At 36.7% G+C, this 27908-nt stretch overlaps 2 protein-coding genes across 2 annotated transcripts in view; both read left to right on the plus strand.

The window, feature by feature from the left end:
• The window catches only part of LOC145277011 (deoxyribonuclease-1-like), a 61590-nt gene extending 51404 nt beyond the window's left edge, over positions 1-10186 (plus strand). Inside the window, exons 7-8 of the mRNA XM_080128609.1 lie at positions 688-785; positions 9871-10186. Of these exons, the coding sequence (XP_079984735.1) occupies positions 688-785; positions 9871-9946 (174 nt within the window). The 3' untranslated portion in view covers positions 9947-10186. The remainder of the gene's footprint in view (positions 1-687; positions 786-9870) is intronic.
• A 1376-nt stretch (positions 10187-11562) lies between these two features.
• LOC145277102 (uncharacterized) lies at positions 11563-27110 on the plus strand. The gene is made up of 4 exons (XM_080128766.1): positions 11563-11974; positions 21801-21900; positions 24580-24647; positions 26378-27110. Exons 1-4 carry the CDS (start codon positions 11576-11578, stop codon positions 26405-26407), a joined length of 597 nt encoding a protein of 198 aa, XP_079984892.1. The 5' UTR covers positions 11563-11575; the 3' UTR covers positions 26408-27110.
• Positions 27111-27908: the final 798 nt, after the last annotated feature.

Raw genomic sequence — 27908 nt, forward strand, 5'->3', positions numbered from 1 at the left:
GCATAGAATTGTAAGAGAAGTGTCAACACAATTCACAATGACACACCGGTTCCTACTGGATCACTGAAGTTAAGCAACGTTGAGCCTGGCCAGTACTAAAATGGGTGACCATTTGGGTATTCCAAGTGCTTTATGTGCTCTCTGCTTATCTCGGTATTGTTTTCAGTCGTCTAACACTTTTCCTTGCCAGTGGACTCAAGCAATGCCGATTTAGGAGAAGCGTGGTTTGGGATTGCGCAACCGTTGCCTCACAATTACACGTGCAACTACCCTTACAGGTGATATTCACTGTTCCTTGAAACTGAACGGAGGCATCTGATGTTGGAATCAATGTGTCACCGTAGAAAGTTATTATGTTAGTGAATTAAATTGAATTTTACCTAAAAGTGGTTTTATTAGTTAAGTTCGAGGCTTATTAGGCGATGTGTTGCTAGTAAGATATGCAACGATAGGGAACACATTACTGTTTGTGTCTTTTGAAATCAGTTCAATTCTTTTAATCAAAATGACATTTCTTCGCTTCGTTGACATTCAGTTATTGTAGTATGTCACTCTTTTGCGATCATACACAGTATATAAACTTAAGAATAAAGGAAGCATAAAAACTAACAGAGAACGTATATATTCATATTTGAATGCACGAGTTACCTTTCCTTTTTTAAAAAATGAGTATCACTTCTTTTACAGTATCTGTTTCTATCTGCAGCCGATGATGTCGTTTCAGTCGTTAATTTTTTGCAGTCTGCTGTGTCAAGTGGTGGCATTCATTGCAATCTCTTTGGAAGGTAAGTGTTTAATTATTTTTTTACAGAATATTATCAATGTAGTGAGGACAGAAAATGACGGAAAAATACTTTACCCGTGTTCACACTCGCTATTTATTTAGATATATTACTAAAATATTTAAAATATTTCTGATAACTTAAAAATATTCATATAAGATAATAATAGCAGATTTATGATGACTTAAAAAATAAACCAAAAAAAAAAACAAACAAAAAACAAAACAAAAAACAAAAACAAAACAAAACAAAACAGCCACCGTTAACTTTTTCTAGAGTGAAGGATTTCTTTTCGAATTTATTGGAAGTGTCAAAGTAAATCTGATATGAATATCTGATTTCCTATACGATTTTTTGTTTCTCCCAACCACGCGTTTTACTCACTAATTTTTGTGATAAAGGGTGGAATTACACACATCTCATAGGTGCAATAATTCTTATACATACAAATATAATTTGGCTACACATTTCAATTTTTTTTTTATAAACCCAGCTATAGGATGGCCGAACTTCTTCAAGACTAACGTCTTTACTTAACAGCTTTATTCGATGGAATAAGGTAAGATTATGTATACATGCGTGTATGTTTGTACTAGCTAAGGGCTGTGACTTCCATCCAAATCACTACACTCTAACTGACCGATGACTAGACATTAACTTTTACACAAGTCCTAATAGAGATAATTTAACACGTGTGAGGCACCGAAACTCTGTAAAAGAAGGGAAAGAATGTGAGTTTTTCCTTTTAAAAACAAAAAAAGTTAACTATTATTTCGAATTTATTTCAGGAAGCAGCCTCTATTGCGATATTAATTTCTGTCTGTCAACTTAAATTTCACTAATGCAGGACCTCTAACATGAATGGCACAAAAATAATTCCAGACGGGGCGGCTGGCTTTAAGCAAGGGAAAGAAAAAAAAAAAAAAAGGAGGAACTCATTTTTTTTCTTCCTTGATCGCAAAGATGGGCAGAAAAGCTGTGTATATATATGTATACATGCGTGTATGTTTGTTCTAGCTAAGGGCTGTGACTTCCATCCAAATCACTACACTCTAACTGACCGACGACTAGACATTAACTTTTACACAAGTCTTAATAGATAATTTAACAGCACGTGTGAGGCACCGAAACTCTGTAAAAGAATGGAAAAAATGTGTTTTTCCTTTTAAAAACAAAAAAAAAAGTCAACTATTATTTCGAATTTATTTCAGGAAGCAGTCTCTATTGCGATATAAATGTATAATTTTCTCTGTTCATTTGAATTTCACTAATGCAGGACCTCTAACAAGAATGCGAAAAGTGGGCAAGCGGGCAACTGAGGAACAACTTAGCTGAACGTTGCTCCGAACTTTTAACCGGAAGCAGTGCTTTTCGCGATGTCAACGTGGAAAGTGCCTCGACTTAGAACGAGGGAACTAAATACTACCACAGCATCAGGGGAAATAACCTTCCTCCTCTTCTTCCCATCCAACATTTCTAGCGACTAACCAGTATGGTGTAAGGTAGACCTATCATCAAACGCCTTCTTTAAGAGCATTGCGACCGACTTTAACTAAGTAGAATACTTAGTTAAATTTTTTATTTAGTTTTATTAAAAAATTTTTTTTTTAGAGGGGAAAAAAAGAAAAAAAAATTATTTTTTCTTTTCTTTTTTATTATTTCTTTTATTATTTCTTTATTTTGTTTTTTCTTTCTTTCTTTCTTTTTTTTTAATATTCTGTTTATGCCTTATATGTATGTGTGATAGTGCACGATACCGCATGTATACATGGGAGCCAAACACTATACCTGCGTCAGAACCACAGGTTAAACAATTCTGGGCTCGGTGTTGCCACAAACACCAAAATATGAAAAATGTCAAGTACAAATAATTCAAACCATGGGACCCAGAAGAAATATCTGGGTGTCATGATCGGCAGGTGCTCCTTCGGTAGCCAGCATGGTTGACCCGGTCGTCATCCTGCGAATGTTGGCGAACTTCTTAATTTCAGAAATTCAAATAACATGAACGCTGAACAGGTAAGTATAACCTCTAATTTCAGGGAACAAAAAGATACCGAACAAACACAGCATAGCCGTGATTATCATCAAAATGGAAAAAACCGAAGAAAGAAATGGACAACAAAAGAGAATAGACTAGTAATGGAATGCTATTATAGAAGCCATCCTGAATATAGATATGAAGGTTATCGGAAACGAATGAAAGAACTATGGGACCTCTCCAGTGACCACCAAGCGACAGAGCAAAGAATTGCGGACCAAGCAAGACTGATACTCAAGAAAGGCTGGCTCTCTAAACTAGAACTAGCAGAAATACAGCGAAAAATAAATGAGGAAACTGAACAAGAAACCCCCCCCCCCAATGGAACTGCTCGTAGAAAAACACCACAAGTTGAAACCCCACAAGTTGAAGCCTCCCAAGTAAAAACACCAAAGGCCCAGGACCTACGAAGACCAAAGACTAAAAATGTTGATGCCAAGAACAATGAAACAGAACTAACAGAGAATGAAGCAAATGAAATAAATAAAATAACACAGTTTATGAACGAGAAAAAACAAAACTCCTATCGTTAAAGAACCAAGAGCAGAAGAAATTAAAAACAGAAACTGAGAAGGTTAACAAGCTCCTCCCACACATCCCAACAAACACAATCACAGACTTAAACAACCTCATTTACGCAGGTGCCAAAATGATAAGTATGAATCTCAAATCAGAAAAACAACCGGGAACAAGCGGACCGACAAAACCTGGATGGGAAATAAGACTAGAAACCCAAATGCAGAAACATAAAAAGGAAACCAAAATGATCAACAGGAAGAAAGCAATGTGGAAAAAAAAGGAATATTAGAAATGTAACTGGCAGGGAGAGGCTAAACAAGAAACATGAAGAACTGGACCAAAAAATAAAAGCAAAAGAAGCGAGATTGAGACGATATAGATATAAAGCTGAACAATGTAAACAAAACAGAACATTTGAAACCAACGAACGCCAATTCTACCAAAATGTGAACGGAGGAAAAACAAAAACAGAACAACCAAATCCGACGGACAAAAACTCTACTGGAGTAACATATGGGAAGAGCGACGAGAACACAATAGAAATGCTGAATGGCTGAAAGACATGAAAGAAGAGTTACAACAAATCGAAGAAGGAACAGTGAATGAAATCAGCAAGGAAACCCTAAAGAAAACCATAGAAAAAATGGCAAACTGGAGAGCACCAGGGCACGACGGGATACATGCACACTGGTTCAAAAAATTCACAACCTTACACGAAAGGCTAGCCCAAAACCTGAGAAGATGTATACAGGAAGCAAACGTGCCAGACTGGATGACAAAAGGTAGAACCACACTGCTACAGAAGGACACGGAGAAAGGAACTGTCCCCAGCAATTATAGGCCAATCACGTGCCTACCTACCATGTGGAAGATACTGAGAGCACAACCGAAGGAACAAATCTACCACTCACTGAATAACCGTGGACTCATCCCCGAGGAACAGAAAGGATGCCAAAAAGAGAAAAGAGGAACACATGATCTGTTATATGTTGATCAAAAGATCCTAAAGGAGATAAAAAGGAGGAGGAAAAATTTAGCCATGGCATGGATCGGCTACAAAAAAGCGCACGACAGGATCCCCCAAGCATGAATAATAGAATGCCTAAAAATGTATAAAATACCAAGCGGGATCACCAATGTAATAGAAAATGCAATGAAAACATGGAGACTGGAACTGACAGCAGATGGACAACACATAACAGAAATTAACAGAAAAAGAGGCATCTTCCAAGGAGACTCATTATCACCATTACTGTTCATCATAGCCATGATGCCCTTGAATAGTATTCTGAGAAAGTGCCAAGCCGGATACAAGTTCCCCAATACAGAGGTAAAAATGAACCACCTGATGTACATGGAGAATCTGAAACTTTTTGCAAGGACCAAAAAGGAGCTAGAGACACTAATTAACACTACCAGGATCTTCAGTCAAGATATCCAAATGGAATTTGGAATGGAAAAGTGCGCACTACTAGTTATAAAAAAGGGAAAACTGGAAACGACAGAAGGCATGGAACCACCCAACCAAACAGAAATGAGGGCACTAGGGGAACAAGACAACTATAAATACTTGGGAATTCTGGAAGCGGACACCATCAGAACAACAGAAATGAAAGAGAAAATTGGAAAGGAATACCTCAGGAGAACAAGAAAACTCCTGGAAACTAAATTATAAAGCAGAAACTTAATAAAAGGTATAAATACATGGGCAGTGTCATTAGTGAGATACTCTGGACCGTTTATAGGATGGACAAAAGAAGAACTGAGAAAGCTCGACCAGAAAACCAGGAAACCCATGACCATGCATAATGCACTACACCCAGAAGATGATATTGACAGACTCTACGTGAAAAGGAAAGGCGGCGGGAGAGGACTGATCTCTATAGAAGACTGTGTGAAGGACACAAAAAAGAACTAGAAAAATGCATAATGCAAAGCACTGAAAGGATAATTATGGCAAGGAGAGACACGGAGAAACCCAATAAAACAGAAAACAGAAAACAGAGAGACAAAACGAGAAAAGAGAAATGGGAAGAGAAACAACTCCACTGAAGATTCATAAGAATGACAAAAGATGAGAATAACGAAAACACCTGGACATGGATGCGAAAAGGACACATAAACCGAGAAACTGAATCTCTAATAACTGCAGCACAGGATAACTCGATAAGAACCAACCATATCAAAGAAAGGATCGATAAAACACAAGAAAACAGCAAATGTAGACTGTGTGGACAAAGAGACGAAACGATAAACCATATAGTAAGTGAATGCAGCAAACTGGCCCAAACGAAATACAAAAACAGGCATGACCAAGTGGGGAGGGCAGTGCACTGGGAATTGTGCAAACGGCTGCATTTTGAGCGTACAGATAAATGGTACAAGCATAAACCCGCAACAACACTCGAAAACGAGAACCACAAAATCTTATTGGACATGGACATACAGACGGAAAAATCCATCCAAGCAAGAAGACCAGATGTCGTAATAATTAACAAGAAAGAGAAATCCTGTCAAATCGTAGACTTTGCTGTCCCAGCTGACCACAGGGTGGGTATGAAAGAAAAAGAGAAACGAAGCAAATACACAGAACTAGCTAGAGAGTTAAAAGGGATTTGGACGATGAAGAAAATCAAAATAGTACCGATAATATCAGGAGCACTAGGAACAACCCCAAAAAAACTGGAAAAAAGAATGGCAGAAATTGGAATCAGAGGAATAGATGCAAAAATACAACGCCTAACGATAATGAAAACGGCTGAAATATTAAGGTAAACCCCAGAATGCGGAGAATAACACAAGACAATATAATGAAGAAGCATTACAGGGAATGAAGAACACCGAAGCTGCAGATCTACATGTTCTACATCCCCCATCATGCATCTCTCCATTGTTTCACCACCGTTCCCACCCCCCAAAAAAGTGATAACAAAGAGCCGAGAAGGGTCAAGGGGGATGGAAAGACCGAGGAGGGAGCACTGGTCAGACCTCCGCTGGACAAATGCGAAGAGAACTGGGATCTTGGGGGAGGCTTAGTGCCACTCAAATTGCAGTATAAACCAATGGCCACTGCCAGCGAGAAATCAGAGAAATCAATGGTAAGAGGCTGTTGCGATGATGCAAATTTATTTGCAAATGCTATCGAAGGAGGAGGAGAGAGCTAGACGTCTGGGGAGACTTGTTGTCACTCAGCTTCCAGAGAACACCACAGGTCTCCAATCAGATCGTTTGCTGACTCGTGTGAAAGCTCCAGGTGAGCCAATAATAATAATAATAATAATAATAATAATAATAATAATAATAATAATAATAATAATAATATATACATATATATATACATGTATATATATACATATATATATATGTGTGTGTAAATATGTATATATATATAGTAATATGTATATATATATCTATATACATATATATATGTATATATATTTATATGTATATGTACATATATGTATATGTACCTATATATATATGCCCATCCATCCATAGCCTTGAACCGCTGGAGGAGCATAGGCCACCCACAAGCTTTTGTAGCGAGGAATTCCTTTTTCGGGGTGAAGGTGCTGGCCTCACATCCAACCAAAAGGTACATATAGCGCATAGCCTTTCAAAATGATCACCCATCTGGTACCAGCCAGGATCAATGTTGCTTAGCTTCGGTGATCTGGAAGAACCGATGTTTCAACGTGATTGTGTCATATATATGCATATGTTCATATATGTATGTGTTAATCTATATGTATATATGTCTGTATACATGTATCTATACATACGTATATGTATATATGTATGTCAGGTCATGTCATGTGCTACTGGTACCATGTAACCCAGTACTACCTGCCTCATGGTCGGGTCACCGGCGACTAAACTGGTTCCCCCACCAGACTTGTTTGGTGAGGAGTGCGGCTAGTCTCCCTGAAGGATTAAAAACAAGACCTTCCAAAGGGCGAATGAACTCTTTTTCTGGGTCAACGGCCAACTAGCACCGTGTATATTTGTGTGTGTGTATATGTGTATTGGGGTGGAGAGGGCTCCCGTAAGCCGTGGTGAAGGCAACCTTTCTAGGAGAAGCAAATCTCTGATTTAAAAAACCATAAAGCGGAAGACCATTACCCGCATTAAGCTGGTCTGCAGTTTAATTTGTTTCTGGCTATCTTGCTCTTGCTTGTTGCTGGATCTCAACATTTTGAACCGAGAGAGAGACTTAGCTGTCGTACAAAGCTAAGACTCTTTAACATCATATTTGTATAGATACTCCCTCAGCCATTTGGGCTCATGGATTTTAAATGTCTGAGGGAGTGGCACTCGTCTGACAAGACGTTGCAATCATCATATGTATATGTATATATATGTATATACATGCATATATATGTATATATATGTATATATATGTATGTATATGTATTGATATGTATATGTATACATATGTATATATATATATATATATGCATATATTCATACGTGTATAGATGTACTCATTCATGTGAAGTCTATATCATACTCATCATCATATCGTATGAATATGAAGATTCTATTGTTGACATTGGTTTCTAGTCAGAATTATTCCCAGAAAAAAAAAAACATCGGGAATTACAAGGAGTGGGCACGTAAAGTTGCCAACATCCTATATTATAGTAAGACATGCTATTTTCTAAGAAATTTTATATTTTTATATTTCTAAATTCATATATTTTATTGTTATTTAATTTATTTATTTTATCCTGTCTTGGTCATCATGTAACTTTTGTTTTTGATTATTAATTTTATTTTTATATTTTATATTTCATATATTCGGTTTTAAGTGTAAACGGTGCATGTGTATATTTAAAAAAAGTTATTATCCACCTCAAATAAAGTACACTGCTACTTGAACATAAGGGTCTACTATTTGGAACAATGTCCATAAGGACTCTATGTAGGGGAGTTGACGAGCGAGATGTCTGTTTACATTACATTTAAATTTCTGCAAGTTTATTCATTTAGACATTTATTTCCAATTTATTTTCCGTGTTAATTAAAATTTTAAATTCAATTTACATGTCAATTATTAACCAAATTACAAAATATTCACTTACTCTTTTAATTATCCTCTTAATTACTCTTTTAATTAAATACTGATTTTAATTTCCAAATACTCTTATTTCTATCCAATATTACTATTCTTTCAGTTATTATCGGCTCACCTATGAAAAATCTCTGTAATTAAAAAAAAACTCCTCACATCAACATAAGTACATTACTGTAAGCGAGCCATTTCTTAGTTATGAAAGAATACGTATTTAAAAGTTCATCATTATTTATAAATTTATACTTTCAGAATACTACACTTTGTATTTATAGATAATGGAAAAAATCGAGTAAAATATCTGTATATGTGTTTAGGTGCAGATATGAGTTTCTTAATTTTATCAGACAAGAGTCAGTCCGATAGTTTTCTATTGGCACCAAAACCAGTTTAGACCATTGTTGAAATGATGTTCCTGTTGACTGAGGTATATCTCCGGTTTTATCTAGTTCTAGGAGGTTCATCTTCCGAGACTTTGCCCTTTCTCTTTGAGAATGGTTTATTATTAATCGCAGAACACCGATGGAGCTGACCAGGCTTTTTATTGCAGGCCACAATGTTCTTCCTCTAGGGCGCTCGCCTTTTAAACTCCACTTTCCGATCCTTATGTCACATTATCTCACCATGGGAGGAAGAACAAATTTAATTTTTCCAGAAAACGCACGTAGACGAGTCTCGTTAGTTGTATATATGTTTAATATATTCAATGCTCTTAATCGAAATTGTTTTCGGTCGCTTCGTCAACATGCTAGTGTTGTAATTCTGTATCCTCTCGCAACCATACACATATGAAACAAGAATACTAACGGAAATGCACAGCGGAGCATGCGCATATTCGTATTTGAATGCACGACTTATTTTTTAAAAAAGAAAATAAATAAGACGAGGATTGACGATTCGTATTATTTGGATGATTCAGACAACTCTTCCTATCTTGAGTGTTATTTTCACTAGAATATTCTGTTGTCGAACTTGGAGATCTTTCTATCGAACTCGAGAATTTGCACATAATTTTGAACAGAACCCTTTATTCAATCAATTGGAGTAGCATGCTATCGTTCCGTCAGTCCTGACTGGGTATAAATCCTATGGTATTTTGAGTATCGTCTGCACTAAGAATTGCACCTCAACCTCCAGATTATTGTGATTTACAACTGAATTCTTACAAAGTATTTTATTCGTTAGGCTACGAGTCCTTGCAAGTTTTGCAGAAAGATTCCCTAATTCGACAAGACACGTTTGAAGAAGTTTGGGTGTTACATCATGAAAAATAACACTCAAGAACAGTAGTCCGAATAATTCAAATAATACATATTGTTCGTTTTTGTCTATCCATCTACAATGTTTATTTTTATCGTCCAAATGATGTTCATAAGATTATTTAAGAATATACTTTTCTAAACAGATCTTATGATGTTTAGTAGATTATGTTATCTTGATATATTTTTTTTTAGTTTGCCAAAAGACGCACAGGGCTCATCCGAAATCGGAGACGAAATTCCAAATGTTGGACGGCAAGTTTTGGATTGAGGTTGATTGTGGTCATTTGGTATGGAATCAAATGTTGTGTCGCTGTACTTACAAAAGAGGAGCAGATCGTGCGGCATGCAGTGATTTTGTGTCCGGTGATAAGGCTGGTCTATACAAGAGGTGGAACGGCCTTAGATGGGAAGAACACGATTGCAATCAGTTTAAAAACAGTAATTTCCTTGTCTGGAACCAGGAAAAATGTCGGTGTGATTGGGAAACGGATAAACCTCTGCCGATGACAGAATTTCCAACAACCAAACAAGGTAAACACAAAACACACAACTTCATAAATGCTAACTACACGATCTTTATAAGACAATGTAAAGTGTCTCGGTTTCTAACTACCCCTTTCTTTCTTTCTTTCTTTCTTTCTTCTATATATCTTGCTCTTTTCTATTCAGTACTATTAATAATCTCGTTAAGTTCATTGGTTATCTTGAATAATATGTTCAGCTCCTTCACTGTTGAGCACTCTTCAACGTTGGATTATATACATATATATGTATATATAAAGCTGAATGTCTGTCTGTGTGTGTGGGTCTGATCACGAATAGGCTCCTATATGGTTGACTATTTAAAAAAAAACTGATTACATATAATGATAGATGTATCGAGACACAGGAATGGGTATGTTTGATCTGGCAGAACGGTGGTTCATTAAAATTGTGGGGTCTGCGTTCGCGCATGGTCCACAAAGTATGGAAATAAAAAAATTAAAAAAAAAAAAAAAAGTTTTCAAGTGTTTTTGATATAGATGCACATAATAATACTTTGATAAGTATGTTTTAACTTAAATAGGGATGGTATAATAAAATTGTGGCGTCTGCGTTCGCGCCTGGCCTCCAAAGAATGGAAATAGGGACAGACTTTAATAAAGACTTTTCATATCTATCTGCATAAGTATACTTTAATTATTTTATTATGTTTCAGTTTGAAGAAATATGGTATAATAAAATTATGGGGTGTTCGTTCGCACGTGACCTCCATAGAATGGAAATATGCCACAAAGTTTAACAAGTTTTTTTTATATAGATCCACAGAATATTGTGATAAGTGTTGCAGTGTGAACAGGTATGGTATAATAAATTATGGGGGTTATCTATTTTATTTTTACTTTCATCATATTTTGCTTTGGTTTTGATACCCCCAAATTCGAAGCTATCTCTTTACAACCCTTCCTTTTCATAACCTATCATACTTTCATAAATCAGAGTCCATTTTCTGTAGGCTGTTTTTGAACCCAGTCAACGACGGGTACTTTTGATAGTATATATATACATAAAACACACACACACACACACACACACACACACATATATATATATACACATATATATATTCCAATTAAACAATAATTATTCTTTATACCTAAAGACACTAGTGTTTCATGCTTACGCAATCATCAGTGTAGGGGTGAAAATTCTTGCCGGTCCTGAGATTCGAACCTAGCCACCGAGCCACTTTGTGTTCCATTTGCTAAGCCTTTACCTCAGGGCCACATACACACACACACGCACGCACACACACACACACACACACACACACACACACACACACACACACACACACACACACACACTGGCATGTGATTATGTTATTTATTTTTCAGTTTCAGATAATTGTCATCTCATGTTAAATTTAACATTTGATACTGGTTTTAACGACGAAGCTCACCAGTCGCCCCTAGAAAGACAAAACCCAAGTGAAAGTTACCTGACTTCTGATGATTCAAATGCCATTGGTCAACATGCCGCTTGCTTCAAAGACTCACCGATATTAGCTCCGTACTTCAGTGCGAATTCCCTGTCGGATACATTCCACATTTCTTTACGCTTCCGAATCTGCGAGCAGAGGTCGATGGATAATCGTCTTCAAACACTTTTCCACAACAGCTGTTTCATTGAAGGTGAAGGCGTCAGTGGTGCTACCATCGCTATGAGTTTTCAAGCCGGAAGTGGAATGTTTTTAGTCGATATGGATACAAAAGACAGTCTTATTCCACTGACAGATTATTGTACCACAACAATAGTAAGTTGAACAGATTTATGCCATTTGTAATCAGCATTATGCATTATATATTGCTTTTATGTTTATCCACTACGCAGGCCGCAGTTGTCTGCTTGTTGTCTTTGTTCCAATTCAGTATTTAATTTCGTCATCGGTGATAGTATCAATATCGAACACTGCCGGAACGAACGGAGTCTCTTTAAAATCTTACATATGTAATATTACTATAAATATTATTAAATTCTGATCTGCAGACACATGTGTTCAATCATTTTTCTCGGGAATCATCAGTGTGGACATTGCTACGTTGATGATTTCCTGCCACTCACGCGATTCGAAAGCCGCAGATCCAAATCAACATTTTAAGTCTTATCTGAACGCTTATGACGATGTGGTCACTAAACCAACCACGTCGAAGGTACAGAATAAAGATATATTTATACCTAAGCAAGTGGACACACATAGAAAGCTGTCAGTAAGTAATGTTTAACAACACATAGAGCAGAAATTATATATACCTTTAATTTGTTTTACATATGCATTTGAGTGTCGCTGCACATTTATGAGTATTTTTTTAAATTACATTTTCACCCCAAACAAGGCACATTGCCACTTTGGTGTAGGGGGCTACTATCAGGGGCAACAACTACTGGGGTACTATGTAGGGATTTGGGCAGCAAGATGTCAATTCACGTTGCACTTGAACTTCTGCATGTCAGTAGAGTTGGGGAAGCAGGGACCTGGAATGGAATTCCAAAGTCTAGCGGTTCTGGGGAAGAAACTACTGGAGTAGAAAGATCTTTTACATCTAGGTATTTCTACAGTGTGGGGATGGGATTTTGCAGCCTGTCGGGTCTGTCGAGGGTATTCACGTCGTAGGGGCACAAGTGTTTGCAGTTCATTAGAGCATTCACCATTAAAATACTTGTAGAACAGGCAGAGGGATGCAACGTTTCGTCGATGGGACAGAGGCTTAAGCTTAGATGCCAGTTCAGGGTCTATCAGATTTGAGACTCTCTTTTGAACCTTGTCAAGGAGAGAAACTAGTAGCAGATGCACTGGCCAAAATATGACAGCAATACTCCATACATGGGCGAATGGTTGCCTTATAGAGGTACAGGATACTTTCGGGTGTTAGTAGCTTTCTAGCACGGTAGAGAGAGCCCACCTTCCTTACAGCGGCCCTGGCAATGTTCTCAATGTAATTGTTCCATTTATGTTTCATGTGAACGTTAGGCCAAGGAGTTTGAAAGATGTATTCTCAAATAAAGAGTTGTTGGCCATTGCTATAGGTGGTAGAGAAGGTTTCTTGCAATTATTGAATGAAACTAGTTTAGTCTTGGCAGCATTGAATGTGACCATCCATTTTTGTCCCCATTCCACTACAGATTGGAGGTCATCCTCTAGTGTTTCTGCCATTTCTTTAGATATGTGTTCATTGGTTTTCCTGTCGTGCCTTTTTTAGAGTGTGGTGTCATCAGCATATATACCCATCTCAGAGGCAATTTTGTCGGGCAGGTCATTTAGGAATATTAGGAACAGTAGGGGTCCAAGGATAGACCCCTGGGGCACTCCCGCATTTATATTATATTGTTTAGATGTACGACCGTCGAGGACAACCTGGATTTTTCTCCTATTTAAGAAGGATTTAATTATGTTAAGTATTTACCAGTGATACCGTATGATCTAATTTTCCTGAGTAGACCCTCATGCCATACCTTGTCAAAAGCCTTAGATATATCTAGAGCTACCACTCTACCCTACCCCGCCTTGTCCAGTGAATGGTATATACGTTCAGAGATTATAGTTAAGATGTCTGCTGTGGAACGGGCTTGTCTAAATCCATATTGTTGGTCAGTCAGAAGTTTAGCATCTGTAAGGCGATGGACTAGAGCATGGTTAATTAAGGTCTCAAATATTTTGGCAAAAAGTGAGAGGAGGCTAATGGGGCGATAATTTGATGGGTCAGTTCTTTCGCCAGAATTCTTGAATACAAGTGCCACAGAAGCAGTTATCCAACAGCCCGGAAAGCAAGATTCATTAAGGCATTTGTTGTAGAGTTTGGAGAGAAATGGAGCTACTTCGGCTGAGCACTTTTTTAATAGCAAAGCTGGGATGAGATCGGGTCCACATGCTTTTGAAGTGTCAAGGTTTTTTATGATAGCATGCACCTTAGCAGGGGTGATTTTCAGATCGTCTAGCGTGGCGTCTGTCCGCATACGAAATTCAGGTAGGGGGTGGTTGGAAGGGTCCAGTGTGGAGTTTGAGGCAAACCGACTGGCAAGCATGCTAGCCTTCTCGGTTGCTGAGCAAACAACCTCGTGATTTTTGGTTAGTGGGGGAATTGTTGATTGCCCATTATTTACTACAATGTTGTAGATTTTCCTAGGTTTTGTGCTTCGAAGCGTTTTGGGTGATTTCTGTAAATTCTCTCTTAGCTGATAAGATCTCTGATAGCTTCTCAGTCAGCATTTTTATAACATCTCGTTGTTTTGAGCACTGGCTCTTCAGTTTTGGCTCTAAAGTTTAGGGCGATTTCAGCCATTATCACTGCATGATCAGTGTTCCCAAGTGGGCTGTCGACATTCGTTATGCAATCATCGGGAACTGTGGTAAAAAACAGATCTAAAAGTGATGCGTGTTGTTCTTCCTGGTCAGGGAAACGGGTTGGAAATGTAACAATTTGTGATAGGGAGTGAGATATAGAGAAGCTATGAGTTGTAAGTAGAGAATCCAAGCCAGTTTTTGTGGTGGACATCAAAGTCACCAAATACTTGTGCGCTAGTGTCGAGGGAGAGTGCTGTGTCTATGCTGTTAGAAACTTTGTTTATTATGGTGCAGTCCTGGGTCGAGGGAGAGAAAGTAAAAGTAGCTAATGTTGTGTTGCATGATTAGCACATAAAGGCTTGATCATCCGATTCGAGGTTTGTTTCTCTAGTCAACGGAAGCGTATTACGAATGTAAACTCCAAGTCCGTGCATGTCTGTCAGAGTCCTTACGGCAGAGTCGGAGATATCCAGGCATGTTAAAATAGTTAGAGGGGATGGAGGAGTGTAGGTTAGTCTCACTTAGTGCTAAGATATCCGGAGTATTTGTTAGGAGAAATGCTTCAACCTCAGCTAAATTAGTACTAAGCCCACGGATATTTATGAATGCAAGCCTCAAGGGAGGAGGCAAGTTGGATTTGTTTGACCCTAAGCCCCGTTTAAGCTTATTTTTAGATTGTACTGTCGTTATATTTTTTTAAAGAGTTTCAGTTTAGGTAAGGGGGGGCTGAACAAAAGGTTATGCAGAGCATCAAACATGCATCACAAGTAGACCATCAGCTGACCTTTCTTCAACTAGGACTGTGGCTCCAGGAAAGCCCACCGGGTATGAGTGCAGAGTCCCTTTCCATGCGCAACATGGCACTACAAACATCCCAATATTATACAACTTTTGATGGAGCAGCCGCTGTAAGCGCTATCTAAGAGTTAGGGCACCTGTACTACCAGTCGGAAACAGCTGCCAGTAACTGTCAATCCGGTACCCACAACCCATCAGAGGAAGGTCAACCCAATCTAATTGCTCAGGCATATATGGTACTCAAGCACTCTCAAGTGCCCAGTTTTAGGGGTGGGGTGTGTCGGGAGTGGGGAAACGGCGTTTATTGCCCTAGACAAGAAACAAGATCTACCACTGGGTGTTTCTGTCGAATCACTGTGATAGTGTCTCTGCGCCTTACTAATAGGCAAAGAAGGAGTACGGAAGCCGGGCGACAGACAGAACCTATCTACTCCTTAGGGTAGCCGGGGAAATTTAGTCACTACGAAAAACACTGATTTTCTCCTAAACTGTTCAATTTGACATCACCGTGCCACCATTATGGATTGAATCAGCCCTTTTTCTGATGAAATCAGCAGAATAGTTGCAAGTTGAGCTGCAAGGAAGTGCTGATGCTCAGGTAAGTCAATTTTGAGCAAATTATTAAACCTTTTATCAAATTGCCAGGAAAATCATTAAGATTGGTAGGGAAAGCAAATTTGCAATTAGAAATGATAAGAAAGCTTGGCTAAATAAGAAAATTAAGTGCCTGATTATTTTATTAGTCAAAAATTATAAGTAAATTTACCGGGGTAATTTGGGTCACGTTTCTTTCTACTGACACCTACATGTGGGAAAGCTATGCACACTGTGTTGGTATGTGGTTCTGCGTCTGGAATATATCGTCCTCCTTTGGTAGTTTACAAAGGACTGAACCTGTATGGGTCTTGGTGTGAAAATGGTACAAAAGGTACACAGTACAGTCACTCTCAAAGCGGTTGGATGTCGGACACCATATTTGAGAACTGGTTTAAGAACTCGTTCGTTCCCTTTGTAGCAAATCTGGAAAAGCCAGTTATTTTGCTATTTGATGGTCATCGATCACACTTAACCTCCATTACTGTTAAGTGTGCCATGGACAACTTAATAATTATAATTTGCATTCCATCTAGTACCAGCCATGCACTACATCCCCTTGATGTTGGTGTCTTCTTTCCGTTGAAAAAACTACTGGTGGAAAATCTTGTTGCGATTTTACCGAGAAAGTCGAATGCAATCAGTAGAACAGGGTTCTTTTCCATCGCTGCTGAAACAACTGTGGAAACAAGTATCGTCTATTCACGTAGTAAATGGTTTCAGAAAGGCCGGTCGTTGGCCTTTTAATGCAGCAGCTGTCACTGTTGAGAAATGTGTCGCCAAAGTCGAGGATACTATCGAAACTGAAACAGGTCCCGGCACTCCCAGAACGGCTCTAAGACGAGAAATCATCAATGTCATTGCCCCACCACCATCAGAAGAAACCACAAAGGCATTGGAGAATGCAAAGAAAAAGCGAAGACGAGTACAGACCAAAGATTGCGAAGTACTTACAACCCCAGCTGTGCTGCAGCGTTTTAAGGATGAAGCAGATGTAAGAGTCTCCAAACAGAAAGCAAAGAAAGAAAAGTCAAGAAGAGATTTGTTAAAGGAAATGGAAGAGGAAGATGGTGACGAAGAAATTGAAAGCGAGGTTGACGAAGACAGTACCGCTTGTGTTGTTTGTGGTCAACTTTGGAGAATGTACACAAAAAAAAAGGACAATGGCTGATTTGTGACTTGTGTGATCAGCATGTTTGCCCAAAATGTGCACCATGTGACATTGACTATGATGATAATTTTTACTGTAAAAAGTTGTATTAGTTAAGTTAATATTTCAATAAAACATCATGCACTGTTTATTCTTTCATGCTTTCATAGTATAATGTCGTATAGCAAGAGGTATTTCTTTTTTCTTGAGTTATTATTCATTGACCCAAATTACCCCGGTCAATGGTTTAAATCAACCACTGAAATGGAGCGTGTGGCAAGTGCTAAAAATCAATATACAGTATACAAAATATTACTGGTATTTTAACATTAGAACACTAGAAACCTACTTGCATAGTTCAAACCCTTTCTTTCCCATAAATGCATAGAAATTTGAAAATAATGTCCTTCGAAGTTTAAATTACCAGAAATTTGGCCCAAATTACTCCGGCGTACCCTAAGCAATTTAGGTTTACAAATCGGTAATTTGTTTGAGTCACCAGCTCTAGGAAGGTTGTCATCCGAGACTGAAGAGGCCTCCCTCCCTTTTGGTTTAGTTTCAGAGTTTTCCTTCTCCTAGACGGATGATCTGGGAAGATCTACTGGGTCCGTCACACTGAGAGGGTTTGCTTCGCGCCTGGGTTCTAATCCAGGTATTTCTGCGACCTCGCGTGGTTAGTTAATGCTACTGGGTTAGTTTGTAGACGTTATATATTTGCTGAAAAGTTACACTCCTCGAAGTGATTTAGGGACATTGCTATTTCATTGTTAATAGATAAAGGGGGTGAGTGGACCTCATGCAGTGTAAGCAACTATGATTGTAAGAAGTCTTGTTAGAAAGGAGATAATGCGGTTTGAGGCTTTCCCTTTATATTTTTTAAAATTTTATTTATGTTAGCTTAGGTCTATTCATGTTAGCTTATGTATGTTTCAGTCAGCCAGTTACAAGTAACTAGAGACCTCTTCAGGGGATATTGCTTATACAAAAGTTTAGTCCGTACAATGTTGTCTCAATATGTACCTAGTTACTAAAACATACTCATGAATGTGTAGCGACATATTAATGCTTATGTAAAAAAAATAAAAAGCATATTTGCCCTACTTCGGTATTGAGCACGCTACGATTAACCGGGTAGAATAACGTTGAATTTAAGCATTTTAATTTTAAATGTTCTTTACATCAGTCAGACAGTGATCTAATCGTTATACAATGATCTATGCATAAGAGCTAAATTGACCGACTTAATTAAACTGAAAGTGCTCCACGATAAGAAACGAGTTTCTTAAAGGGGCTGTCATTATTATTTTTTTACTTTTATTAATAAATACCTACAGACACTAGTGTTTCATCCTTTCGGGAGTCTTCAGTGCAGGGTGTCACAATTAACACCAGTCGACAGATTCGAACTCGGCAACACGAGCCATCTCTGGCTCGCTTAGCAAAGACCGTATCCATTCGGCTACAATTAACCACGTGAAATAACGTTGAATTTAAACATTTTAATTTTAAATGTCCTCTACGTCAGTCAGACAGTGATCTAATCGCTATACGATGATCTATGCATAAGAGCTAAATTGACCGACTTAGTTCAACAATAAGAAACGAATTTCTTAAAGGGGCTGTCATAATTATTTTTTTACTATAATAATTAAATACCTACACACACTAGTGTTTCATCATTCATATATATATATATATATATATATATATATATATATATATATATATATGTATACACGCACACACACACACACACACACACACACACACACACACACATATATATATATATATATATATATATATATATATATATATATATATATATATAAAGACAATAGAAAATCAGATTTCAGCAAGTATATCCAGTAAAGACACTTCTGTAATAATATTAAAATAAATAAGAACATGAATGTGTAAGCTCTGTTATCACCTCAATGCGATCGTAGACAAATAAATGAATGTTTCTTAAAAGCCAAATGTATAAACTCGGATATAGTTTATAAATTTTTTATTCTCACACAGAGAAATTATTTTTTACGACCGTCTTACCATTTATTCAGATAATCCAGGTATTCAAGTATATCTTGAATTTATAAGAACAATAATTTGTCAGAAAAATATCAGAAACTCACGCGAAAAGTCCCTAAGAACCTTACGTTAGTAAACATTCATTTAGATCGATTTTTTAAAACAATTGCTGCATTTATTACAAAACTGAAACAAAGTAAATAAAAATAGTTAAAAAATAAAATATCTTTCTCAACAGCCCGAAAAAGAAAATAAAGAGAAAAGGAACAACAAAAAGACAACACGAGAATTACGATATAATCAATATTTTTAATCTTAAAAATAAATTCAACTCAAATCCAAGGGCGGTAACTTAAGTTTCTGGAAGTAATATCCTTTAGATATTTAATCTTATATTATTTAAAAAAATCTATTCTATTGTATTTTATTTATTTTAAACTAAATAATTTTAGGAATTATTAATATTTATAATATTATTCTATGAATTAGATTTAAAATCGTAGTACAAGGTGGAACGATCAAATTGTCGCCCTAGAAAAGACGGCATGATTCTATGCCCGTTTGATGAAAACCGATTTTCTCTTTTGTTGCAGACCATCTACCAGTTGTTTACAAATACAAAGAGTGATAGGATCTTTCTATTATGTCTGAAAGTGACACAATTCTCAATGAGGGAGATCGGAGATGCGCCGCTGTTAAACACATGTTCTCTACCGATCCAAGTTATGACAACATGACCATTGCCAGCCCCCTCTAAATGCAAACCTAGACAGACCAATGCTTGATGTGCACATGGTGATGAAAACAAAGTTTCCGGTCACGGTTATGGTGTGGTTTCAGGCGAGTGCCATATCATGCCACCTCACATCTTTGAGGTCAGCTTGAAAGTCAACATCAAAGTGTACCTGGATGTTTTGAAGAGTGTGGTGATCACTTGCTGCAACAAGGTGGCCGCTGACACTCTGGGTGCGGCAAGGCTCGGCGCTGTCCCACAAGTTAAAAGTGGCCCAAATTTGGCATCAGAAGCAGTGCTACGACTTTATACCCTTCTCTCACTGCGCCTCCTCCTCAGTCGACCTGAACCCGCTGGACTACTTCGTTTGGTCATACGTCGAGAGCATCACCATCATGGCGGTGATTCTTGGCGTTTTATTTATTGATCTATATGAGAATTATTCTTACGAATTTGAATACCTTTTCCATAAAAACACAAAGCGTAGCTATAATTAGATTAGAATATTCTCTCTTCTCTGCAGCCTCTCTTTCTCACAGACGTGATATTACTAGTGTCAGTATTTTCTGTAAATGCTATTATGACATATGTTTTTCAGAATTGTCTGATCTATTTCCTATTTCCTTTGTTCCAGTTCGTTTGACGCGTTGGTCTAGTAGTCTCAATAAATTCATTATTTTGATACCTCATTATAATACAACTTCCGTTTACAGTAGATTCTTTTCCAAAAGCAGTTTGTGGAACTCTTCCTGCTGATTGTTTTCCTCCTACATAAAACCTTGGTCTTTTCAAGATTAATGACAATATAATTTTTTTAAAGATAATCATCTTTCGTTCTTGTTAGCTCTTTATATCAATTGGTTTCATACCATGTCTGGAGCGATTTCTATTAAAATGGCATATATTCACCTGTTCTTTTGTATCGTGCGAATAAGTTACATGCTAAGACTAATGATATTTTATTGGTCTATGTATATCTCGAGCAAAGCCGGGTGTCCCTGATAATACATTATAATGTAGCACACCGTCTAGATTATTTGGAGTTAATACACAATGATAATAAATGTCTAAAACCTTATAGAAATGTAGAAATGAATAAAGCAAGACTGATAGGGTTGGATACTTAGCTCTATTTTGTGGTTTCCTCAGGATTTGTTTATCTAAATGTCAGATTGAGATAGCGAGTGGGAGAGAGAAAAAGAGAGGAAAAGAATGAGAGAGAGAGAGAGTGTGCGAGAGAGAGAGAGAGAGACAGACAGACAGACAGACAGAGACAGAGACAGAGAGAGAAAGAGAGAAATAATATGTGTGTTTATTTCTAGTTATTTTTAAGGACATATTTTCACAAATGAGTTTCGCTTCGCTTCCAAGCAAATTTCCAGCTCCCGGCATGCTAATTGATAATTCAGTTTTGTCTCCCCAGTTTATTTTTCACATTCTTATGACTTTAGAGTCTTTGAAATCAATGAATTAAGCGCATTTTCCCTATCTTCAGGGTCACCTAAATATATAAATCCAATAGAAAATATTAATCGTTAATGTAGGAATTTTCAAGTAAATAACTTTTCGTTCGTATCAACAAAATTAAAAGAAACGTAATATGAAAGTTGGTCTTGGTTTTCTGAATAATTCCGATAAATAATTGAATATTCGTTTAGGTCTGAGCAACTTGGAAAGAAATTGGTAATTTACAAAGCAAATATTATCGTGGGATGAACAATCTTTTTTAGCTTTATAGTTTGTACTAGATGTGCGCCGGGCATTGTTCGGTCTTAAAATACGCTTAAATATAATATTTTAATTCATGCAGATTTCGTATTTATTATTATGGAATCAATTTTCTACCGATTATTACATATTACGTATAATAGTGATTTCAAAAGTTAAAAAAAAAAGACTTGAGAAATGAAGCGCTATTCACGAATGGTACTTGTTTTAAAGATGGATACATATTAATGTTTGTTCTGATATTAATATTGTCTTTTTTTTTATAGGATTCGAAGCAATGGAACCAAGTGGAGATGCGTTATCAAGATGGAGTTCTTTCCCTTGTAGTCAATGATAAACCTTGCTTAAATTCCAAATATTTTAAAGGTTTGTATATTTATCAATTGTTTATTTTTCGGTGTTGTACGTTTTTTTTCGATGACTAAATGAAGAAAAATATGAAATGGAAGCCGAACAATTCGTATTATTTGCGTTATTTCGATTACTATAATCTTGGGTGTTATTCTCACAACGTCTCAGCCGATGTAACCTTCGACCTTCTTCGAACTCTATATGAACTTGTAGCGCAACGAATAAAGTACTAAGTGTAATTAGTTCTGACAAACGTATAGATGTTTAAAGTTCAATCCTCAGTAGAGGCTATACTAAAAGTAAAATATCATCATCATCGTATGAATCCGAATATTCTAATGTTGGAATTGGTTTCCCCGATATTTTTGAACTTAGAATTCTTCCTAGAAAGACATTGAGTACTTACGGGAAGGGCCACGTGAAGGTTGCCAACATCATAAGTGAAAGTGATTTTTTTGTGGAACGAACTGGATTTGAACTTAAAACACTCAGGTCGTCATTCCGTGTCGTTAACTACTTGACCACCGTCATCTCCGAAGGTATAATTAAGAATTACTTAATACTTCTACTTGGTCATGGCTGATTGAACCGAAACAATATGCCTCGAGGATTGAATAAAGAGTCTAGTTTAAAATTCCATACGGAATATCAAGGTTCCAGAATTGGATAAACGAACTACAAAAAGCTTGAAGGTTACATCATCCGAAATGTTGTGAGAATAACATCCACCATAATAACAGTAGTTTGAATAACCGAAATAATAAAAAATTATCAATCCCATCTTAAATATCCTGATGTAATCAATTTTGTTTTTCATATATAGGCATGCAATTATTGGATATTTTCCTTCAAATTCAATCTTTCTGCAGCCTACAAAAATAAGACCAGATCATTAAAGTCTCACTTTCGACATTTATAATGGGATCATTGCCGTCATTGGTCGTTTTGCTTTTCTCATTAAAAGGACGACATTGACATTGATGTTGATTCGAACAATATACAGCATAGTCACGTTGATACCTCGATTCTCGTTAAATCACCGTTCAAGCGAACAATGAGACATATACCTTAAGAGCTGGAGACGATAGTTGAAACTAAACAGACGGCTCGACAAGAATTTGTTTACATCGGACTTGAAAACGAACATGTAGTCTTCTGGGAAACAGCTTCATGAAATTGTGTTCAACAGAGGGGTAGTTATTGGAAAGAAACTTTGCTTATGGAAGTTCTGGTTAGTTTTAGGTATACAGATGAAGTAAGGACAATTTTTACATTGATTGCAGCTTTTTTGTTTTACTTGGGGGTGACCGTTTATGAAGCCCCGAAGGCCACTCAGGGATAAGAATTAATGAGTGTAAGGTAGACGGTGAGACAATATCATGATGATCGGTAATGGTGGAACTTGGGTAGTGTTTAATTATATAGGAGGATAGCTCAACAAGAACTTATTTATATTAAGCTTAAAAACGACCATGTTATGTTGGATATGGAGACGTGACGACACAGAGGAAAGCAAAGATGTACACACACGCACATTCCAGATGGATTTTGATCTACATTTTTGTGTCCCATAAAATGACCGGAATTGTAATTATCACGAAGACAAAGAAATGTTTACATTCCAGGTCGGGAGTTATAAATCACGCAATGCAAAATAGAAAAGTAGAACGTAATATCTTAATATTTACATTCACAGGAATGTCGATTGATGTCTATCTAAGAGATAACATAAACAACAGAAGAGAGAAGACTGGCAGCCGACAAGCGTGACTAACATCTCTCCATCGTCATGCCACACACTAACCAATCCATAGAACTAACGTTATGCCACACACTAACCAATCCCCACAACTAACATTTCTCTCTCTTTGTTGATGGGCAAAAAGCTTAATTGTAAATAAAACTTATACGTTGATAAATTCGTCTCTGTGTTGATTTCGAGAATAACGAAAAAATAATTGTCAGGTGTATATATGATTTTAGCAAACATTTGAAAAGTACAAACTAGAAAATTATATATGCATTCAACATTTGAAAAGCAGCTGTACGTTCCACAGAGGAAGAGTTACGAGTGATAACTACAAATATTTTTAAATTACTGAGTCAATAAAGAATTAGCAAGACATAATGTAAAGAGATTACCCATACCGAGGGGAGTGATAATAATTCTGAAAAAAAGTGTGGCTAGGTCAAGTATGTGAATTTAGCGAAGAATGAGCTGATGGAATTCGAATATAATATTGCGAAATTTTGAAAATAAACAAAAGTGATTTTTAGATTCATTTATTTCTTATGTTTTCGGCATTGGTTTCTCCAATATTTTCCTAGTTATTATGTCGGTGCAAAATTAATGTCGTATTTTGGACGTTTTTACACCAAGCTAATAAAATTCTTCCCAGAGAGACATCGAATACTTACAGGACGAAAGTGTTTTTTTTTTGGGGGGGAACGAACTGGATTCGAATTTGATACACTCAGACTGTTAGTCCGTGCCGTTATTCAGTAAGCCATCGTCATTCTCACATTTCTGTGTTAATGAAGGTACAAGAAATAGACAACTTAAGTGATGATATTCGGATGAAGGGTGCGGTTATATTGATAGTGTTATCATCATATTTTCTTTACTGTTTAAAAAATATATTCGAAAAGATAATCGACCTAGGATTTTATTTTGATTTTTATGTTTGTTCACAGGTCCAGTGAAACGGTTTAAGTGTCCGCTTATCATTCCAGGAGAAGATTTTTGTGGATGTCTCGATGAAGTAAGTTCTAAGAAAACAATACAAGTTATTCCGGTACTTATACAGATACGAGTACAAACGAAAATCACAGTTACGCAGGTGAAAATAGCAGTTCTAAATAAATTAGCTGGAAACCTCGTTCTCATGTCCATAAAAGAGTTAACATTACTTTATATCTTTTATTAGCGTTACAAAAATAAAACCTATGTATACTTCGCATTTTTTTTACAGGGTAGTCACCACTTATCAAGGCCCGGAAGCCACTAGGAGATAAGGGTTATTGCGTGTACAGTAATCAATGGGATAGTATCGCAGTAATCGTTAGTATTGGAGATTTGATAAACTGTCTTACTTAAGGGGGCGGTTCATCAGGAATTTGTTTATGTTGGACTTAAAGACATCCAAGTTGTAGTCAGGTGGGAAACAGGCAAATGGAAGAGAGTTCCACAGGCGTACACTTCTAAAAAGAAACTTTGTTCATGGAATCTACGTTTTGATTCTGGTCCAGATAAAGAGTGGGGAAAATTATTGACAGTGGTTTCATCTAGACAGATGTTTATCGTGAAAGATTGGCGAGGGGGGACCACAGATTGGAGCTCAGATGAGCACTTGCCATGGAAGTAACGATAAAACAAAGATAGGCTCGCAACGTCTCTTCTGTGTGTGTGTGTGTGAGAGAGAGAGAGAGAGAGAGAGAGAGAGAGAGAGAGAGAGAGAGGTTGCAGGGAAGAGAAAAGGGCATCCCCCACTAAGCTTACTCTCTGTACTTATAAACGCATAGTTATTATACAAATAACAGAAACCCCAATAACTTGGAATAGCTTTGAAAAAAAAAAAAAAATGAAACCCGAGTTTATTTTCAGATAGTTTCAACATCTTATAATCATCGTCAGCATCATCATTATATCGTAAGAATCCATAGATTCTATTATTGGCATTGGTTTCCCCAATATTTTTCTAGTAAGAAATCAGATATCGGATTCCCAGCATCCTAAGTGAAAGTGACTTTTATGGAACGAACTGAATTCGAACTTGGGGCATCCAGGTCGTCAGTTCGATACATTAACCACTAGACCCCCGTCACCCTGCCGACATGTTACGGTAAAGTTATTAGTAGGGCTAGGACAACAGCATATTGTTTTCATTGTTTTGACGGTCGACTGTGTATCCGTTGACGTCTTATATGCTTTTATATAGCATAAAGTGATTCTCGGTTGATTGACTATGTCTAACTGTGTCACATATATACTCGAGAGTCAAAGCAATGAAAAGAATATGCTGTTGTCATAGCCGTCGTTATTAGATACATACTTTTCTTCTATTAATTGAAACCAGAAAATCAATTTTACTTAATAACAATGTAATAAAAGGGTTAACAATTAATATATATGATAAAAAACCGTACTTATTTGAATCAATATTTTATTAAAAAATCTTTCGCTCTTGAAAAGCCTCAAGAAACAGATCGCGAAACGTTGAGTAATTTGGTTCTCCTTTTTCCATTTTTAAATTCACATTACGGGTACATGTTAAACATTACCTTAAAAATGACAGGCACATGTTAAACATTATTTGTTTGAAAAGTTAATATATTTTAAGGATTTAAATTGAATTAATTAACTAATTAGTTTGATTCGCATGTTTTGTGATGTTTATAAATTATGGAATTAAGCGATTTTTCATAAGATTAAACAATTCAAGGTAGTTTTAAATGAAAATTGATCGATTCACAACATTTGTTTATTTTTCAGGTTCTCGTTACGAAGGGATGCCGAGTCTAATCTGAAAAGAAAGCACATATAATAATATGAATATGAAAAGAAACAAAAAGCATCTTAAAAAGTGAATACAAGGACGCTGGCATCTTTTCAAGTCAGACAAGAGATGAAATTCGTCGACAATACAATCTCTGCTGTTGTCTTATCTGACCATGAAATCGGTGAAAATTAATCAAGTGAATCCTAAAAATATCCGATCGGAACTATTTCAAGCAAACTTATTACATAAACCATTATAAATAATGTTTTTTTAAATTCCCTTTACCAAGCCCAGTAAATTACAGCAATTTGAATTGCCTACGTGAAATACGGGGTTATTTCTCCTGTGGCATAGTATGAACATATTTAATTCCCTTTCATCTTGTATCATTTATTTACGCCAACCAAATTAAAACTACAGCTCCACTAGGCATTGTTCATCATTTCGAGTGTTCAATTCAGAATTTCTATAAATTACTGTTTTTTTTAAAGACATGAAATATAAATTGTTTCATACAATAATAAGCTGTTTTGTAATAGCAATGAGGGGGAATTTTTAGGAGTCCATATTAAGTTAATATTAACTCAGGAAACCAATAATATATATGAAACAATGTTTTACTTAGAACCAGATGAAAAAACAAACAAACAAAAAAATACAAAGGAATATCACGTAAAAGTACACGTACAAAAGCGCTAACAGGTACACACATTTGCATACACATACATATATACGTATAAACACGCACACACATTGGTTATTATTTAATAAAAGCCCGTATTCAAAATACTAAATAAAGTATTTCGCTTTCCTTCATTTGGTTATTAATGTCGCTTCTGCAAAGGCAACCATGAATCACGTGTTAAGATCTACAAACCAAATAATTTTTTGTTACATAGGAGTCACCACTGACTAAGGCATGAAGGCTACTCAAGAATAAGAGTTAATGACTCTAAGGTGATCGGTAAGACAACACCGTATTGATCGGTTATGGTGGATATTGAGTTGACTTTGATAATTTTAGAGGACAGCTCAACAAGAACATTGGACGTGAAAGCGATCATGTAGTAGTCGGCTGGGAAGAAGTCCCACAGTATAGATTTCTACAGTCCCAGGAAATAAATTTCGTTCATGAAGTTTGCGTTTAATTTTAGGCAAAGATACAAACTAGGGGAAATTGTTAACAGTGGTTGTGACTAGACACAAGTTTCTTGTGAATGTTTTACAGAGGGTATGGATTAAAGCTCAGTCGAGTACCTGTCATAAAAGCAACTCTAAAAGCAAACATATACGTTGTATCAATAAATTCCATTTTTTTTTAGAAGAAGTTAATGGTATCAGCAATTCGTTGTTTGGCATGAATAATCGTGCCACATTCAGGTTTGTGTATTGAAAAGAATCTCTTGCCTGAAACAAGACAAACATCGCCGCGACACTCACGGGTTATTTTAGAAGAAGTTCAAATACAAGAGACATGGTGAAAAAAAAAACCACACCAACTCTTTCCACGTTTTCAGTATTGAC

Source organism: Euprymna scolopes, chromosome 5 (assembly GCF_053919585.1).
Source record: "Euprymna scolopes isolate OS-2025 chromosome 5, ASM5391958v1, whole genome shotgun sequence".
Classification (NCBI taxonomy): Eukaryota; Metazoa; Mollusca; class Cephalopoda; order Sepiida; family Sepiolidae; genus Euprymna; species Euprymna scolopes.

What these genes read in the sequence shown, in the direction of transcription:
- LOC145277102 (XM_080128766.1), top strand. Translation starts at nt 11,576, where the DNA reads ATGTTAAATTTAACATTTGATACTGGTTTTAACGACGAAGCTCACCAG. An exon ending in ATTATTGTACCACAACAATA is followed by an intron (nt 11,975 to 21,800) that starts GTAAGTTGAACA and finishes TTTTTTTTATAG; the next exon opens with GATTCGAAGCAATGGAACCA. An exon ending in AAATTCCAAATATTTTAAAG is followed by an intron (nt 21,901 to 24,579) that starts GTTTGTATATTT and finishes GTTTGTTCACAG; the next exon opens with GTCCAGTGAAACGGTTTAAG.